A 20,443-nucleotide genomic window follows, 5' to 3' on the forward strand; every position below is an offset into this window, starting at 1 on the left:
TGACTCTCAAGGCGAAGCGTATAATATTGTGTGATAACGGTCGTTAAGAATGTTTTGCTATTGTGTATATTATGCCGTATTTTGATCTATACTATATTTAATATTATAAATCTGAAGAGTTTGTTTGTTTGAACGCGCTAATCTCAAACACTACTGGTCCGGTGTTAGATAGCCCATGTATCGAGGAAGGCTTACTATATCATAACGCTAAGACCAACAGGAGTGGAGCAATGCGGGTAAAACCATGGGGTACAGCTAATTAGTAATAATCGTTGTACTCAACGTCTAATTTGAAATGCTACCAAATTGTTATTTGCAATTCAGATATTCGGACTCGACTAATAATTGACGCAAAACATCGCCAAATAAGGAACAGACGTAATCAATAGACACAGTCATATTAGAATTGATTTGACTTGGCAGAATAACGGAGTTCATTTGATGAAATAATATTAACAAGATCGCTAACGGCGCATTATAAACATGTTATCTCATTCAAATTCTATAATTCTCATAAATAATATTTAACTAATACAGATTTACCTACACATTAAAATTTCACATACCCGACCCGCTTATATCACTTTCCTTATCATTATGCGTGTGCGCATGTAACATGAAAATCGAACGATTTATGATAGTTTGACATTCGCGCCGCGTCCGTCGTCGCGAGCGGTCGTCCCCGCGTTAATGTTATTCACAGACGCGCGTGTAATAATCGAAATATGGTGTGTAATAGTGTCGTATAATTTATTTTTTTACAAAATTATAGACTATATAATAGTGTCTCTTATCGATCTAGTGGGGAATAGTGTGACGTGCGACACAGATGACGAATAAATGAAACTGTAGATTTAGTTTATTATTTATTCAACCTGTGATATTATTTTTAATATAAATTATTGTGACATCCATTCAAAATGACGGAGAAGAACGGAGTTATAACTATTCATCAGGTATTTTTTTGTTGTTTAGTTTATCCAATTAGTAACATAAACATGTTACCTACATTTAATGTTGAATAGGTTTTTCTATTCTAAATAAATTTGCATTTAAACGATCCCTTTGTAATACATTCTTAATAACAAACAATGAAAACAATTTTATACCTAGATAACTTAGCTTAATTTATATTAGCTTGTATACACAACATATACCTTCATAATCAAAAGTAGCCAATTACGATACAATATATGTAAATATAAAAAAATATGTGAATGTGACTTAGCTGACCCAAAACACGACGTGAAGGTGGACATAACTTTTATCAAACTAACATTGCGCATATTTGTAAACATAAATCCCTAATCTTATTAGAAACCTAAACCTTACATAATCCAAGAGCTTATTTGTCCTCAAAAGGCCAGAAAAGCACCAACAGACGATTAAAAGAAACCTATGTGCTTATCCAGACTATAACCTTAAAACGGCTACTCCCCTACCTGCCGCAGGGGCGATATTGGAACCACATGGGTTGCACGGCGGTTGGAGCAATTTCAGCTGTTCTCTAAATTGTCCCTGCTTGCCTATACACATCCAGGAACCAATTACGGGTGCAATTCCAATATTGCCCCTGCTGCTTTAGGGCGTATTCAGAAAGAAAGCTGGAAACTTATAAGCGCTTATCGGCGCTTGTCAGCGCTGGTAACCCGCGCAGGAAAATTCTCAATACGCCCTTAGAGGTAGCGCGCACGAGCAACTTTGTCTCCGCAACTATTTTGTCTCTCCCATCAATTTGTATGGGGAGTTGCTTCGCTACGTGCGCACACTTTCATACTAGCCCATAGGTGGGAGAGACAAAATAGTTGCGGAGACAAAGTTGCTCGTGCGCGCTAGCTCTTACTCTGTACCAAACTTCATACAGATCAGATCAGCTGTTTTTGCGAATACTCGCGTTATGAATTATAATAATAGTCGTTATTTATTTTTAAATCTCGCAAATAGAAACTGTTATCGATTTTATTCTTATCTCTATAATTTAATTATATAGTTATTTATATGATAAAAAAGTAAAAGGATATAAATATATGAATAAGTTTATCCGTTATCAGAAGTCACTCACTTTAATGTTAAGTTTTTGTATTTTTGCGAAAAGATAGGCAAGTTGGTTTTCAACGATATGAGTAATCGTATTATGATTATTTTATTGTGGTCACGAGGTAATGTCATTGAAATGCGAGATGAGCTAATTCTTAGTAAATATTATGAAGCTGAAGAGTTTGTTTGCTTGAATGCGCTTGGGAACCACGGCCACGGGTACGATGAAAAATTGTTTCACTGTTAGATAGTCCATAAATCGAGGAAGTCTATAGGAAGTCTATCATCACGTTTAGACCAATAGAAGTGGAACAATTCGGGTATAACCGCGCGACACAGCTAGTCTAAATCTTATATATAAAATTCTCGTGTCACAATGTTAGTCTGCATACTCCTCCGAAACGGGTGGAAATTTTCTGTGCATATCGGGTAAGTCTGAGAATCGGCCAACATCTATTTTTCATATGTACCACGGGCGAAGCCGGGGCGGACCGCTAGTATATATGTATAAAAATATCTAAATATGTAAATGACGTCACTACATACAAGTTAAAGTTCACACAAGTGTCGTTTCTCTTTCCTTAACTTTGACCTCTCTGTGAGAACAACCGTGTCCTACATTAAACGTGTTTATATTGTATTGTTGTAATATTTAGCATTAATGCGAATTATATATTGGTAGAGTAAAATTTTAATTATGTAGCGGGATTTGAACAGAACTGAATGTAGGCAGAACAAGCAAAAGGGCAGCAGCACAGCCCGTGTATAGGTGGTGGTGTTACAGGTGCCGGCCTTTTAATGTCACACCGCCCACACAAATAAGGCAAACAGCGATGCTGAGACACACGTCCACATAGAAATCATAAATTTAGATAACCAAAATTAGAGCGATCACCCTAACCTAGGATATTATCGGATGGCGCTAGAAACCTGCTGGTCGAACGTTGCTCACAAAGCTGCTTTTAAGGCTGTTTGACAGGAACCTCGGATTATATTGATTGGCCATTTAATGACTAATGTCAATCCTGTATGTATCAATATGCCGAAGCCATACAGGTATATTAAGAAGAGCTGGAACGTCAACACATTTACACATTGAACATGTTAGGCCGGGAGATACTGACACAAAATTTCGGGTCATTTGTAACAGGATGGCGGTCTTGAGGGGTCTTAGTACGCAATGACAAAAAGAAATGATGGTCAGAACGCTGGTACCGGCGGACTAGTCGCGTGGGCGTTAGTCACACTCGTCGGATAAATAGCGAAAGTCCAACGATTTGTAACACAAAAATTTTAGAATTTACCGATAGCCCTTAAAAAAGATGTAGGCGGTAGTGTCATGCCATACAGTTACGATGTGACTTACAGTCCGCCATACCGACGTGAATGCGTTGATTTAAAAAAAACAATTCAACCATTTGTACCGGGCTCACTTTTGCACAGGTAACCATCGTCGTGGAGCCATTTACTAAAATCGCCATGCCATACTTTTCGGACGATTCCAAATGGTCGCCATACCGCGGAAAATCTGCAAATTTTTGAATTTTTTTTTCTCGCCAAACGATTTGTACCACCCTACATTTTTTTTTCAACAACTCCTGAATGATTATAAATAGAAGTGTGATAATGCCATACCTGTGGGAGGTGGCGAATGTGTATAAGATTTTTTTCTTATTGTAAGATTTTATTCGTAGTTTGAACGATTTGTAGCAGTATGGCACTAATTTTTCCCTCTATTAAAAGTATGGCAAATATAATAATGGTCACGTTGCATCATATACTTTCCAAAAATGCCGTACTGGTACAAATCGCCAATTCTTTTCATTTTTTTTTACGTCTTGGCTTAAGTCTTACAATCATCCGCCCCATGTTTGCAATCTGCGATATTTTTTTCTAGGTAGAATTGTATACAAACAAACAGAATATAATGATCCCATACTGTAAAAAATTATTTTACGTATTGTACAGTCGTATTTTTGCAACGTGACGAATAAATTAATTTTCAAGTATGGCAGCACTTTTTCCCCCTACTAGAAGTATGGCAAATATAATAATGGTCACATTTTATCAAATACTCTCCAAAAATCCAAATGCAATACTGGTACAAATTGTGTGGCGAAAAAAAATTTTTTTTTGCAGATTTTCGGCGGTATGGTGGCCATTTGGAATCGTCCGAAAAGTATGGCATGGCGATTTTCGTAAATGTCTGCACGATGATGATTACCTGTGCAAAATTTAGCCTGGTACAAATGTTTGAATTGTTTTTTTTTAATCAACGCATCGCGTCGGTATGGGGGGCTGTAAGTTACACCGGAAAAGTATGGCATGACACTACTGCCTACATCTTTTTTATGGGCTATCGGTGAATTCTAAAATTTTTGTGTTACAAATCGTTTGACTTTCGCTATTTATCCGACGAGTTCGACTAACACCCACACGACTAGTCCGCCGGTACCAGCGTTCTGAGTTGTGACCATCATTTTTCTTTTAGTCATTGCGTAATAAGACCTCTGTAGAACCGCCATTCTGTTACAAATGACCCGAAATTTTGTGTCAGTATCTCCCGGCCTATGTATGTGTCATATTTTGCAATTGTTTATAAATACAGGGTGATGTAATTGGTGTAGTACGAATATCTAAAAATCTATGAAGAATTTTGTGATACAGTAAATGGAAGAATTATAGACTATTTTACAGTATTTAATAAAATCATTTAATTTTTTGTTCATTTTCATTAGAAATGTCAATTTTACTCACCAAGGTGGAAATTTGGATGATAAGGATCTTGTTAGAAAAATATAAATTTTGACTAAAATCGGCATTTTTTTTTTCAAAAATCAAATTACTAATTAATAATCAGAGTTATCACATTATTAAAAAAAATAAGCCAAACTATACACAATTTTTACCTACTTGATGCAATCCTCAAAGATCATGGACATAGTGTATTGCGCCTTCCACCATACCATCCAGAACTCAACCCAATAGAGTTACTATGGGGCATAATTAAAGGGAAAGTAGCATCACAAAATGTGAACTTTAACTTGAAAACTGTGGAAGAATTATTTAGAAAGGAAGCAAATGCTATTAGTCTGGATATGTTTAGTGACGTTTGGAGAAAGACGCGAGAACATGAGGAAAAATATATTCAATTAGAACCAAAAGTAGATAATTACACTGACTCATTTATAATAACATTAAGAAATTCCGACAACGAAACATCGAGTTCTTCGAGCGATGAAAGTTACAGTGAAGTAGAAGATTACGATTATGATTAAATAGATTCTTCTTCTTCTCTATAGATACTGCTTTCTGAATTGGTGGTAAATGTTAAAACTGTTATGACGATTCAAAAGTGCTTCTAGAAGAAGTCTAATTGTATAAATGTTTGAGTTTGAGTTTAAAACCAATAGTGTGAAAATTATACAATAAACATGTAACACATATTTGTTAGCGCGTATTGGTAGGTATTACGTACTTACTACAAATAATATAATATTTCTTAGATATCTTTACTCGACCAAAGTCAGGAATTTAATTATTATTTGATAATTGAATGATTATTAATACTTTTATCCAATTGATTATTATTAGAATAAATAATTAACTTCATCAAATGATTTACTTTTAAATTATAATTTTACAGGTAAATTATGAGAGCTTTCATAAGTAATTATATTTGCATATATATATCTACAACGCACCCATTTTACAATTCAAGTCTAAAATGAAACTAGAGTCGCATTTATTTTTGAACATACTGTAAGTGAAATTGCATAAGTGTGAGTACTGTGAACATGCCAGCTTTCCCTAATTGACCGATACCTTAGGGCTGACCGAAATAAATGGTTTGATTTAACACCCTTTTAGTAACTTCACATGTATATGTTCGTATGTAACCGACATACGGATGGACATATTTAATTCAAACTTTGCACACTTAACAAGGATCGGGAACAATACAATAATTTCATGAGAATAAGCGTGTTTTTTTTAACTATATTAATTTTTTATTTGCTTAATGAGCGATATATATACATAATACAGTTGGTAAAAAATAAATAATTTTATCAATGTAACCTAAAATACATACAATTGATGGGTGTGGATTATTTTGAGATGGCTCGTCACTGATAGCGATAGTCGATATCAGCAGTCATCTGATCTGATAATGGATAAAAATCTAGAACTTTAGCTTCTCTATAGAATTCTCTTTGGTACGAATTGGGCCTGGGAAAGTAAGGTAGGGAAGGTAGCAGCACCTCTACTGAAAATCAATCCTTACTTTATCACCTTCCCTTTTAAGGGCGGCAATCCACAATCTTAGGGCTTCAGTATTCCTAAGGTATGATTTTTAGCAGCTCTGGCCTCTGACTATCAGAGAAAATGGCGTGATTTTACTTTTGATTGAAAAAAACCTTTATTGATCTAAATTGATTTGACCTTAGAAATGATTTATAAGTGTTTAGTAAATAAGAATTCTCTGCGAAATAACAAAAAATAAACAATACGATTATACAATACATATACTTGTTATCAATGATGCGAACGGAATTGTTCAAAGTACAAAGTATTAAAAGATGTAGATAAAATCGAGTATATCTTTACTCTTTATTTTAACCGACTGTGTCAGAATATTATATACTTACTTTCTTCTTTTTGTTTCACCCATATATGTAGTTGCGTTACCCACGTAGTTATTATTTAGTAATCTTCGATATTTTTAATTTAACAAATTATACACTAAAACCGTCGCGTCGTCAAGAACCACACTATCCAATGATGAAAACAGAATGAATCGGTGCAGTATTTGAGCTTTTCGCAAACAGACAGACACGACAGAGCTGTTTTGTATGTGTTTTCTATGAGAGAATAGTGCCCTTATGTTTCTGCTTATTCTTATCTTTGAAAAATTATTGTTATTTATATGATGGCTAGTTGATGCTCGTAATCGGTCAATTTTAATAAGTATATCCATCCGACTTATAGTGTAATTTATAATGTATATTTGTATGTATGTTTGTTAGCCTTTCACGGAAAACCAACTAACGGTTTTAGTGAGACTTAGCAGTAATGTAGCGTATGCCCGCCGCGCCGCGGCCGGTGAAACCGCACGGCACTGCTAGTTTTACTGTTCCTCGTAATAGTTCAATTTTAATAAATTCCATATATTCTTTCTTCCTTAATTCCACCATACTTCGGTGACCTTCCTCGACATATAAATTTGACTTTGACTTCCACATTTGACTTTGAAATCTCTTATCGTACAAATAACTACTGCATTAACAAAGTCCGGTAGATGATTAAATGATTGTGTAATGGGACCTCTTCAGAATGGGCACGGGTGGCCCAACAAATGATCGTCGATGTTTGCCGCCATTACGGTGTTTATGAACACCTAAAACCGGCTACTCACCTACCTGCAGCAGGGGCAATATTGCATTTTCACCCTTAATTATTGGCTCCTTAATTGTGATGTGTATAGGCAAGCAGGGGCAATTTAGAGAACAGCTTAAATTGCTCCGACCGCCGTGCAACCGAGATTGTTCCAATATTGCCCCTGCGGCAGACACGTGAGTAGCCGGCTTGAGTATCAGCGGTGAATCGTAGACATTTAGGCCCTCTACACTATCACAGTATTACCATTATTTCCTACAGTAGTGCGACGAATGTACTTGTGCAGAGAAACGGAGGGGAACTGGCGGGGGTCGGGCGACGCGGGCCGCGTAAAGCAAACACGCTTAGTTTGCTTTACCTAGCGCGAAAGGATGACGCAGTCGTATTTTTTGTGTAATAACTAATAATTTTATTATAGATAGGTAGTTACTTACATATTCTATTATAGCGCGCACAAACTGTTCGGTTTACGGATGTAAATCTACATTGAAATCCCAGAAGGAAACAATATTTCAGAAAGATTGTATTAATTGTATCTATTGAATTAAAATCAAAGCTATGTATATGTTGTCCTCATTATTTTCTAATCAGATTGTACCTACATCCCAATGCGAATGCATTACTTAGTTAAATGTTATAATATACAATTAAGAACATCCAATAATAAAGTGTCCACGTAAATAATATTTAGCAGTGCAATATCTGTAATTATATATTTATGAACAAATAATCACATCAGATTTAATAATCGCAATTATTTTGAATGTACATATGAATAAAGATTTCATCATAATATTAATAATCACAATTGTTTTATTTCCCATTTGTTGCAACCCTAGCGTATTTTCGTGTGGCAGCGTAAGTACCTACGCTGGCGGCGGCATCGCGCGACATCAAAGGCGATTCCTTACTGTAGGAAATAATATTGTAATACTGTGACACTATCATGATTACCTCTACTCGCCCAACGCTGCCCATTGTGAAGAAGGTCCATCAAATGATTGACTAGTGCACGTTCCGATGTTACATCGCGTTGGACTATTTTAATTGGGATTGAAGAAGAACGGATTTAATTGGAATTAGGATGATATTCAACAAAGATTTAACTTTATAGTTCAATATTTAAAAGTATAAGAGAAAATAAACCACCTATAAATATATACAAAAAAGTCGACAAAATATGTAAAATATGCCAAGTATCAAGCACTAATAAGTACTTTATATGACTTGCTATGCGATAATCTAGTAATATGTGTAATGTGTTCTAGTTTTTACGATAAACATCTTCACAGTTGTAACTTTCGGTTTTATGTTTGTTGGGTAACTCTCTAGACTCTAGAGTCTAGGTTAAGACTATAAAATAAACTAGATTTTTAGTCGAAAATTAAAGTGAAAGAAATCGTTGAAAACAATCACTTTAATGTAATCGTTTTACATGATATACATGCACTTGCATGTATAAATAAAAATGAATCCCTATTTCCCTTGGTCACGGCATCACGCGTGAACTGGTGGACCGATTATCGATAATTATTTTTTTTATTATATTCCATGAAGTACGAGGATGATTGTTATGGACAGAGGCGGCTCGCCCTAAGGAGCGCTGGTGCAGTGAACTCCCATAAATAATTATAATAAAATCATACTCCTTAATTTAATTATTAACATTAATTATTACTATTTAAAATCAATCGTAATCTTTAAAACTACTGTTAATACCAATGAATATATCCATCATTCCATCATCCCATACACCTGTATAATACCTACTGTATTAATGTAACGCGCGAAGCGGTGCGCTCACGATTGCGATCCAATGAAAAAAGATTTAGTACATTTCCTAATACGAAATCCAATAGGAGTGAAAGAGAGGGTTTTGCCAAAGCCCTGCGCGTGAAACAAAAGATTTTCTATGGAAAAGTAGCAAAATTCGGAGCGGCGCACCCGCAAACGTTGCCGGTTCGTTTTTACCGCCCGACAGGACAGCGATAGCGCGCGCGGCGCGGCGCGACGTTGCCAGTTACCATTTCTATTAATATAAACAAACACTCGAGTCAACTTCAATGCTCGCGCGCGATTCATGCAATTTTCTAATTAAAATTATAAAATACGTGTTGAAATAGCCTGTAGTTATCAGTATTACTTGTGAGTGTTAAAATGAACAATAATTATAATGTGGCGTTCATTAAAAAGTGTGATAAAACGTTACAAATTCGGCTTGAATGTAAAGCTAAGGGACCGCCACGGCCTGAACTTACGAACGCAAAAATGTACGACAAAAACGAAAACATATACGCGTGTATGTGTAAATCCGAACAATATTATGTGAAAACACCGTGGTTGTGTGGTTGTGATGAAAGCAACAACAGACATTTACGAATGTCTTGTCGCTTTAAGTTATAGATATTTTTGCACACCAAAAAGAAAGACATATGTATTTCCTTTATAAGTAATTTTTTTGATAAATGTACTGCTTTACACCATGTATTTTCAGTGTTTTATTTCAAGTGAACACCCATAAAATTTTGTCACGAGCCGCCTCTGGTTATGGAGATAAAACGTAAATATGTACCACGTAGATAAAAAACAAATAACACGCTGTTATAACATAAACTCATGAAATTATTTGTATTGTCACCAATCCTTGTTAACTATTCAACGTTAAGGAAGTCGGTAGCATACAAACTTACAAATATACAGATGAACGCTAATAAAAGCGTGTTAAAAACAGATATATAAGACTAATAATGTTCGTAATGAAAAATAGTTTGGAAAATCCAAAAGTGCACGCCTCATAATTTTTTTTAAATAATTATTTATTAATTATTATTTTTGTTTATTTAATAACAATTAAACCACATCGAATCAGACCCTGAAAAATGAAAGGGTTCTATTCCTGAGCATACTCAAGCGTAAGAGAAAAAAAATGACTCGATTAGTAAAGTATTTCGGTCGCTATCGTGTTAACAAGAAAATCCTCCGCACATACAGACACACGGACGTCCAAGACAGAACTTTTTTAAACTGTTTTTTAACTAGTTTAAATAACAAAAATGACATCAAAAATATCATGAATGTTAAAAATAGTGTTTTTTCTTAATATGTGTGTGTATGTATTATCTTACAAGTGCAATGTATGATACATAAAGACATTTTAAGTTTGAAAAATCAGATGTTTTGCGCGAAGTGACAGTAGTACCCACCTCAACGCTTCGCTTATGAGGCGTGCAAAATAGACTAGAGTAGATAATTTTTGAAACAAAAAAAAATCGCAGTCGGATGAAACCCATTAGAAAAGGAGGGGAATATGATGAAAATTAAAGGAAAAATAAATTACGGTCAATCCGAGTTCGGGAAAAGGGAGGGGGGAGCTTTTAAGAGAAAAAAATGGTTTCTCTTGATTTCCGACAAAACTACAAGTCCTACGGAAAAAAGTTCAATGGCAAAGTTGTAGATAATAAAAAGATCTACAACTTTTTTATTGACAATTTTTTCACATAACCTCAAAATTTAGGTGAAAAATTCAAGAAACCAAGTTTTTGGTTTTTTATTTTTATCTACTTCAAAATTTATTTTTTTTCTACGAAATTTGGTGGAAACTTGCTTTATTATGTCCCAAATACACTGTAATTTATTTGACTGAAAATATTTATTTTTTCGCCTTATTTTGAATTAATACCAAAAAAACAACCTAATTTTCAATCGAAAAGTCACCCGTCAAAATATCAGCTTTTTTCAAAAACTTGGGGAGCCTTTTATTCATTGAAATCTCTACTTTCATATGGTGTAAAAAAAAATAAACATTACCATAGTAAATGTTCTCAGAAAATGCATACAAACAGTGTGAAAATGAGCTTTTACTAAATCAGGCACACTTCTCAAACTACCTGAAATGTTTTTATCGACATCATTTTGCTTTTGAATATGCTGTAAAATATTATACTTAGAACAGATAATTTTTTTTCTTTTGAAATATTACCCAAAAGCCGATACAAGAGAAGATATAGAGTTCGAGAAGTGTGCCTGATTTAGTAAAAGCTAATTATGACACTGTTTGTAAGCATTTCCTGAGAACATTTACTATGGTAAGTTTTATTTTTTTTACACCATATAAAAGTAGAGATTTTGATGAATAAAAGGCTCCCAAAGTTTTTGAAAAAAGCTGATATTTTGACGGGTGACTTTTCGATTGAAAATTAGGTTGTTTTTTTGGTATTAATTCAAAATAAGGCGAAAAAATAAATATTTTCAATCAAATAAATTACAGTGTGTTTGGGACATAATAAAGCAAGTTTCTACCAAATGTCGTAGAAAAAAAATAAATTTTGAAGTAGTTAAAAATAAAAAACCAAAAACTTGGTTTTTTGAATTTTTCACCTAAATTTTGAGGTTATGTGAAAAAATTGTCAATACAAAAGTTGTAGATTTTTTTATTACCTACAACTTTGCCATTGAATTTTTTTCCGTAGGACTTGTAGTTTTGTCGGAAATCGAGAGAAACCATTTTTTTCTCTTAAAAGCTCCCCCCTCCCTTTTCCCGAACTCGGATTGACCGTAATTTATTTTTCCTTTAATTTTCATCATATTCCCCTCCTTTTCTAATGGGTTTCATCCGACTGCGATTTTTTTGCACTTTTTATTATTTTTAAAGGGATCTACCCCAGTGTAAAAGCAATATCAAGGATTCTGTAGTAAAACTGTTAATTGTTGTCTGACCTACTATTTATTGCGAAGAGATGGTCTTAATTCGGTATTCGGCCTTCTTTCCCTCCCACTAACAGCTACGCAGTTACGTGCGTACAGTCCATACTATCGCGATGAAATATATTGACAAATCTGGAGAATTATCAAAGTCTTAAATCAGTATTAATTCCACTATAGAAAAGTAATAGTGCTAGCAGCTACACGATCTATATACAGGTAGCTCTGTCTTTTTTCCACACTGGAAGTAGTACTGCTTTAAGAATTTGATAATTCTCCAGATTTGTCAATGTATTTCATCCCGATAATAGCGGTCCGTCCCGATTATACCCGGTACATATACAACGGTGGAAGAAATTTCAGTTTCAAATTTCAGTCCAGGAATTCCTGATATAAGCGCGTTCCAACAAACAAACTCTTCAGTTTTATATTATTAGTTTTAATATAATTAGATGTGTTTTGTTTTAGTTGTTATCTCCTATATTTCATGCAATCTTGTTATCTGTTGAAATGCTAGAAGGTTCTAGAAAAACTAACAGACCAACGTGTGAACTAAATACACGGTTGAATAGCAAATAAGTACATTGTATTCAAAGTAGAAGTCAAGTGTCAGAACTGACCGAATATAATCCAAAATAATTAGAATTCAATTAATGCGGCCGAAATTCTTTCAACCAGGTTGACCAGGGAGAAAAAATAAAAACATCATAAAATAGCTTACTAACTTTCCGCACGCGGCTTCGCCCGCGTTTTCAAAGAAGAACCCGCATAGTTCCCGTTCCCGTGGGATTTCCGGGATAAAGCTTATTCTATGTGTTAATCCAAGTTACCCTCTATACCTATGTGTGCTAAATTTCATTGTTACGGTTCAGTAGTATTTGCGTGTCAGAGTAACAAACATACATACATACACATACATCCATCCTCACAAACTTTCGCATTTATAATATTAGTAGGCTAGGGTAGTAAAATTTTTAGGGTAGTAAAAGATTTTTTTTTTTAATCAGTCCAGCAATTTCGATACCTTTTCAATTCAAATTTCAAACAAACAATGAAAATTTTTCCTCTTTATAGATAATATTAAAAAATAATAATAATTAGATGTCGTGACGGTGTACAGTTAAGTAAAGAAATATAATAGCATTGATGTAACTATCATGCGAATTGACGCAATTTAATAATTTGTATCGAATAATCAAAAAAAAAAAATCAAAAAAAAATCAAAATAGTTTATTTCCTTTCTAAATTTACACAATTTGGAGTAGTAGGGCCCTCCTAGTAAGTTTAAGATAAAACCTGTGTCAGGAGGACCCGCTCTTCCTTAACTTAAAATAGGTTATCTACATGAAAAATATAATACAACTCAAACTCAAACTCAAACATTTATTTATTCAATTAGACTTCTTAAAGAAGCACTTTTGAAACGTCATTACATATTTTAAAATTTACCACCGATTCGGAAAGCAGTATCTACGGAGAAGAACCGGCAAGAAACTCCATAGTTGCTCTTTTAAATCATGTCAGTTTTACAATTTTACAAAATACATATGTAACAACATATAAGTATTGTAATAACATGCCAAAGAACTGTCCTGTGGTTTTTACGCGACAACCCTCCATGGGTTTTTATCGTCCATATATTCCTGAATACTGTAGTACGCTCTCTGAACTAGTACATTTTTTATATAAGTTTTAAATTTAGAACTTCTAAACTTTTTAATATTATGAGGAATTCTATTGTAAAAGCGTATACCTTGACCCATAAATGAATTTTTAACTTTAGCTAATCGGAAAAATGGCATTTCAATTCTATTTCTGTTCCTTGTGCCATAACAGTGTCTATCTCCTACTCTTGTGTGTAAGTCGGCGTTTTTGTGTACATGCAAAATATTATTAAATATATACTGTGATGGTACAGTAAGGATACCAGTATTCTTAAAGAGATCTCTTAGTGAGTCCCGAGCACGTAAATTATATATAGAACGAATGGCTCTTTTCTGTAAGATAAATATAGTTTCTATATCTGCTGCCCTGCCCCATAGTAGAATTCCATAGGACATAATACTATGAAAGTAGCTGAAATAAACCAATCTAGCTGTATCTTCATCGGTGAGATGCCTTACCTTTCGGACTGCATATGCTGCTGAACTGAGCTTACCTGCAGCGGTGTTGACATGGGCTCCCCACTGTAGTTTCTCGTCCAATGTTAACCCAAGAAATACAGTCGATTCTGTAGGGTGTAATACCTCCCCGTTCAAGGTAATATTTCTGCTTAACTTTTTAACGTTTGGTAGTAAAAATTCAACACAAGTTGTTTTTTTGGCATTTAATAATAAATTATTAGCAGTAAACCAGTCGGATATGTGTAAAAGAGCACTGTTCACTTCGTCAACATTTGGGTCATGCCTATCCACATTAAATATTAATGAGGTATCATCTGCAAACAGAACTATTTCACACCTATCCTGTAAATAATAAGGTAGATCATTGATATATACCAAGAACAAGAAGGGTCCCAAAATAGATCCCTGTGGAACACCAATGTTAATTGACGCACCGCTAGAACGTTCTCCATTAACAACTACAGTTTGTATCCTATCATGCAGGTATGAGGCTATGAGGTTCTGAGCTTGTCCTTTAATCCCATAGTGATTAAGTTTACGCAATAAGGTACAATGTTCAACGCAGTCAAATGCCTTGGAGAGGTCACAAAATATCCCCAAAGCATTTTTTGAGTTTTCCCATGCCTTATATATATGTGTTAGTAGTGCAACTCCAGCATCTGTGGTTGAGCGCCCCTTTTGTGAAACCAAACTGTTTGGTGTGCAGCAAATTATTAGATGCAAAGTGACTAGTCAATTGGTTTAATATTAACTTTTCGAATACCTTACTTAATGTTGGTAAAATCGAGATAGGTCTATAGTTGTTACAGTCTTCTTGATCGCCTTTCTTAAATAGAGGTATAACTTTACTAAGCTTTAATAAATTAGGAAATGTACCATAGTCACAACACTTATTAAATATAAAAGCTAAATTGTTCGCAATATTTTCTATTATATTATTAACTAAATTTACGGACATTCCCCAAAGATCACAAGTATTTTTTAAATTTAGTGTCTTAAACTATATCTGTGCCAATATTATGTACAAGAAAGTTTTCATTAATCATTATTTATTTTCATATTATGTTTGTAAAGAAACGACTGAAATACTTCATATTGAACTTACTGGCAAATTCATGTTACGATCGCAATCACCAACTATAATATAATATGCTATCATAACATAAATTTGCCAGTCAGTTAAATTCAGGGCGTAAACTGTCTGGTAATAGGAGACATGATATAAAGTTACTAATTTCCTGAACGACGAAGATGGATATTTTCCGGGGCAAGTAACTTTGATGCTTTATATTATTTTCTCACCTTTAAAACATTGATCTGATCACCATCAGCTCCCTATGTCCTATATTATCTTTCTAAGAAGGTGTATGGCCAAAATTCCCCATACTGCACTGTGGATTAAAAAATGCCACCAAATATCACATGTCCTCAAACGATACTTTAGTGAAAATGAAAAAAAATCCTCGAGAGTTTTTGCTAGTCTCGAACTTTCGACTTTTGACGTCAGAGTGCATAATAATTGAGCCACTCCCATCTACCCGAAAATAAATGGTTACAAATCAGTCTTCCTCTTTTCTATCCTACTTAATAATCTGTTATCTGTGCTCAGTTTTAACTAATATAATCCAGTGTCTGGGTGCACAGTGCACACGCTGTCGCGTCGTGCTGGCCAAAGGTCTGAACCCGTGACCGCGGGACTGACGCGTGTGATGTGGAATCTATAGATAAATTGATTTTATTATCTATATATTTAATAAAATCGTAGAAAAATCAAAACTATTGATTAAATAGGTACTTTTTTAAAGAATACTTGGGGCGTCATCTACAATAGATATCGAAGCCGAAAATAGTTTTTACAATTTGCCTGTGTATGTCCGGGCTGAACTCAAAAATTACCGCATAGAATTACTTCAAAGTTTGCTTGAGTATTACTAACAGGTTGGGTCTAAGAACAATAGGTAGTAGTGCGCGAAGATGAAAAATCTTTGTTGTACATTAAAGGTTAATAAACATAGCCTAAAGAATTTCCCTGTTGTAGACTATTTACTAACTGTATGGACAGATAGCTACTGTATCTATGTATAAGCTAACTAGTCGATAAAGTACCATATTGACATAATATAAACGGATAGTACTTGAATTTGCATACATAAAATCAACATTCATATGTATTTAGATTTTAGCTTAACCTGCCTATGCAGTCAATCAGGCACTAATTTTATTCATTCGTTGGCTAGACTGTAGTCTAGAATCTTCTTTAGCACATACATAATTACATTACATGTAGTGTTATTATCAGATAAAATACTAGCTTTCCGCCAACGGCTTCGCCCGCGCAGTAAAGAAAAACCCGCACAGTTCCCGTTCCCGTGGGATTTCCGGGATAAAAAGAAGCCTGTGTTATTCTGAGTACTACCATGGACTAATAAATATATGTATATTTATTAGTCCATGGTAGTACATACATACATCCATCTTCACAAACTTTCCTATTTATAATATTTGTAGGATGCGTACCGATACATGTCTTACAACATACCTACTTAAACGTGAAAATAACTCCACCTTTCACATTGACACGCGTAAATTACTCAAAATTTCTCTTAAAACTGACACTATTGTCTCATAACAAATTTAATATTTTTGAATTAACAACAATAATACGATTTCCTTTTGCCAGATGCGCCTGCACCGTTGTGAGGGGTGTCTCGCGGCCTGCCGACCGGAGCGCCGGGCGCCGCTACCGCCTTCCAAGATCACTGCCAGGTAAATGATTAATTAGCATTTTGTATTTTGTAATATTTTTGCTGTTAGCTATCCTAACAAAAAAAGAGCGTGTGTGCCACTGCCGAGCTCTCGTGTTAGAAGCGAAACTTCTTTGGGAAGATTCAATGACGTGACGGTATTGTCATGACGACCTTGAAATATTACTCTCAACGTGCCTGAAGAAGTTTCAAAAACATTAAAAAACTAGCGGTCCGCCCCGTCTTCGCCCGTGGTACATGTTTACGTTTTCTACATAAGAACCATCCTCGTACTTCCAGGAATATAATAAAAAAAGAATTATCGAAATCGGTTCAGCCGTTCTCGAGTTATGCGCTTACCAACACATTTTGCGATTCATTTTTATATATAAGACTAGCGGTCCGCCCCGGCTTCGCCCGTGGTACATATTTACGTTTTCTCTACATAAAAACCATCCTCGTACTTCAAGGAATATAATAAAAAAAGAATTATCGAAATCGGTTCAGCCGTTCCCGAGTTATGCGCTTACCAACACATTTTGCGATTCATTTTTATATATAAGAAGAAGATTAATGACGATTCGGTTCTGTTCATCGATCTACTATAAACAACTAGAAACGCCTGTGTAAAGGTCGCCAAAAATGTCCGACAAGCGTTATAAAAAAATCATTAAAATTAACACCTTATTTCGTAACAGTAATGTTCAAAGTCTATTGTATACGCTCGTTATTACGCCTGGTTGAATAGTATAAGCAGAGTTTTGCCTCAGACATTTTTTGATCGATATTGTTCGTCTCGTTGTTAATAGTATTTGTCACCTGACGGCCGGATTGAAGTTCATGCATAATCAATAAGATAACCGCCAGGTAAATGACAGCTCAGATCAGTTTCAGTTCTGATACAGTCAAATAAATCACTCTGCTTTTTATAATATTCAGTTATATTATTCATATAACACACAGCTAGGAGAATCACTGCCGCCAGGTAAATGACGAAATAGTTCTTGCACACATTGTTGAGGCAATATTCAATTGTATATTTTACTACCTATATATGTGGTGCATACAGTGTCATATCCAAATTCCAATCGTGAAGAGGACAGCCAGATAAAACACAATATCATCCCGCTTCTATCAAATATTGTATTATTATGTATTTTGACGATGTATCTAGAAGTCTAATGATAAACGATTTAAGTTTGAGCACCTTCTAGTGCAATCCGTGTACACTATATCCATCCCTCTCGCACTTCAGGAGCGGCCATTTGAAACGAGCGAAACGGGTGCCGTACGCAGTGCCCGCGTTGAACAAGGAGAACCACATAATGGCGACGACGCTTCCCACGTTGCCTACACCGCCCGATGATGATGCACCGCGTAAGTTATTTTAGACTAAACTCTTTCTTAACTGCACCTATACTTACTAATATGTATATGTGTGAATGGCTTTCCGCCCGCGGTTTCGTCCGCGTTTTCAAAGAAAAACCCGCACAGTTCCCGTTCCTGTGGGATTTCCGGGATAAAACCTATTCTATGTGTTAATCCAAGTTCTATATGGGTGCTAAATTTCATTGTAATCGTTTCAGTAATATATATCATCACGCTAAGACTAACAGGAGCTGAGCAATGTGGGTGAAACCGCAGGGCACAGCTAGTGTTTTAATAATAAGTTGGATCCGCCTTAACAGATTTACTTTTGGTAGATACGAAACTATGTATAGAATGAAATCTTATTAAACGTGATTTAATTATCCTTATGGTGAACACACACACACACAGCAATAACAATTTCCTGCAATAACTCACTATTTCCTCCTAAATCAGTTGTCAACGCAGACTAAATAGTGAAACTTGTGTTTATAGTGTTATTTACTTGCATATTTAATATTTGTTTAGACAGGTAGAATTTTAACTATTTACTATTACTAGATTACGTCGGCTTTGCCGTGATTAAAGATTTATTGTAGAACATTGATTTTACAGAGTAAAATGTATTGCTTAAAATGCCTACTACATAATGTGTATCATAATATGTATTATATCCCCTTTTAGAGATTTATTTGAAACCAATTTGATAGATTTAGTCCAGTACAGCTAGATTTATGGCCGTTCCCAATATTCAAACTACGGTTATAGATAGACAGTTATATCCGATAGCTAGTAAGGTTCTATCTATCGCAAGATAGATACGACATTGGGAACGGCCATTACTGGCTGACAGCTGTCAAAACATTATTGGGACGCTCAAATAGACAAATTCAAAGAGAAAAATATACCTCTAGTAAGCAGTTGGTCCTCCAGACGATAGATAGCGATCAGAGATAGGTAAGCTTATCGCTAGTAAGCTTATTGGGACGCCAAAACAAAAGATAGATAGCATTTTATACCGAAGATAGATACGATATGTCATGTCAACCCGAAGATAGATACGATATTGGGAACGGCCATTAGCCTGTGGAACCTGAACCTCAAACATTTTTAACATAAGAACATAACCTCTTTTACTGTACTTTTAATGTACGAGTAGCTTCCAAATGATAAGTTTTTTTTTTATGTGAACGAGTTTTTGGGTTACATCGTAAGAGCAAAACAAATAAATATTTTCTTTTTATAATATAAGTAAAAATTAGTAGACTAAATCTATACTAATATTATAAAGCTGAAGAGTTTGTTTGAACGCACTAATCTCAGGCACTACTGGTCCGATTTGAAAAATTATTTCAGTGTTATATGTATAGCCCATTTATTGAGGAAGGTTATAGGCTATATATGTACCACGAGCGAAGCCGAGGCGGACCGCTAGTAAATAATATAACTTTTATTGAATTTCAGCGATGCCCTGGTTCGGTATGGACATTGGGGGCACCCTCACGAAGCTCGTATACTTCGAGCCGCGGGAAACAAATAGACGAGAACTTGACAAAGAGACGGAGATTCTCAAGAATATACGCAGATATCTCACCAGGAACTCGGCGTACGGCAAGACGGGCAGACGAGATGTGCACTTACAGGTAAGAGTTTGTGACAAGTGATAACTAGAGACAGACAAACAGACGAAAAAAAGGGGATTCTGAAGAACATACGCAGATTTCTCACCATTTCATTTATGTGTAAGAATTTGGTTCCTATTAATGTTTCCTTTAGAATTTTTTAATGTAGTGCATTTTTTTTTTGACCAAAATATAAAAATTCTAGTTCAAGTTCAAGTTATTTTCATGCATAAATTTTAAAGTTTCGAAGTCTTCAAGTGCTCAGTCAAAAATTAGAGGACCGAAAATATTCGATCATCTCTTTAGGGATTATGGGTATACTTTCCAGCCGCGGTTTCGGATCCCGCCTCAGAGCAACTATGGAGTTTCTTGCCGGTTCTTCTCCATAGATACTGCTTTCCAAAGCGGTGGTAAATGTTAAAAATACGTAAAGACGATTCGAAAATGCGTC

The 20,443-nt window shown here is 35.0% G+C and overlaps 1 protein-coding gene across 1 annotated transcript in view; it reads left to right on the forward strand.

Annotated features, from left to right (window-relative positions):
• The first annotated feature begins 665 nt into the window (after positions 1–665).
• The window catches only part of fbl (pantothenate kinase 3 fbl), a 37,186-nt gene continuing 17,408 nt past the window's right edge, over positions 666–20,443 (forward strand). The window contains exons 1-4 of the mRNA XM_090118320.1: positions 666–956; positions 16,939–17,024; positions 18,258–18,379; positions 19,835–20,013. Of these exons, the coding sequence (XP_089974446.1) occupies positions 921–956; positions 16,939–17,024; positions 18,258–18,379; positions 19,835–20,013 (423 nt within the window). The 5' untranslated portion in view covers positions 666–920. The remainder of the gene's footprint in view (positions 957–16,938; positions 17,025–18,257; positions 18,380–19,834; positions 20,014–20,443) is intronic.

The sequence above is a fragment of the Colias eurytheme genome, chromosome 29 (assembly GCF_061535395.1).
Source record: "Colias eurytheme isolate Ceu_HAF_F1 chromosome 29, ilColEury1 Martin Lab GWU primary, whole genome shotgun sequence".
NCBI lineage: Eukaryota > Metazoa > Arthropoda > Insecta > Lepidoptera > Pieridae > Colias > Colias eurytheme.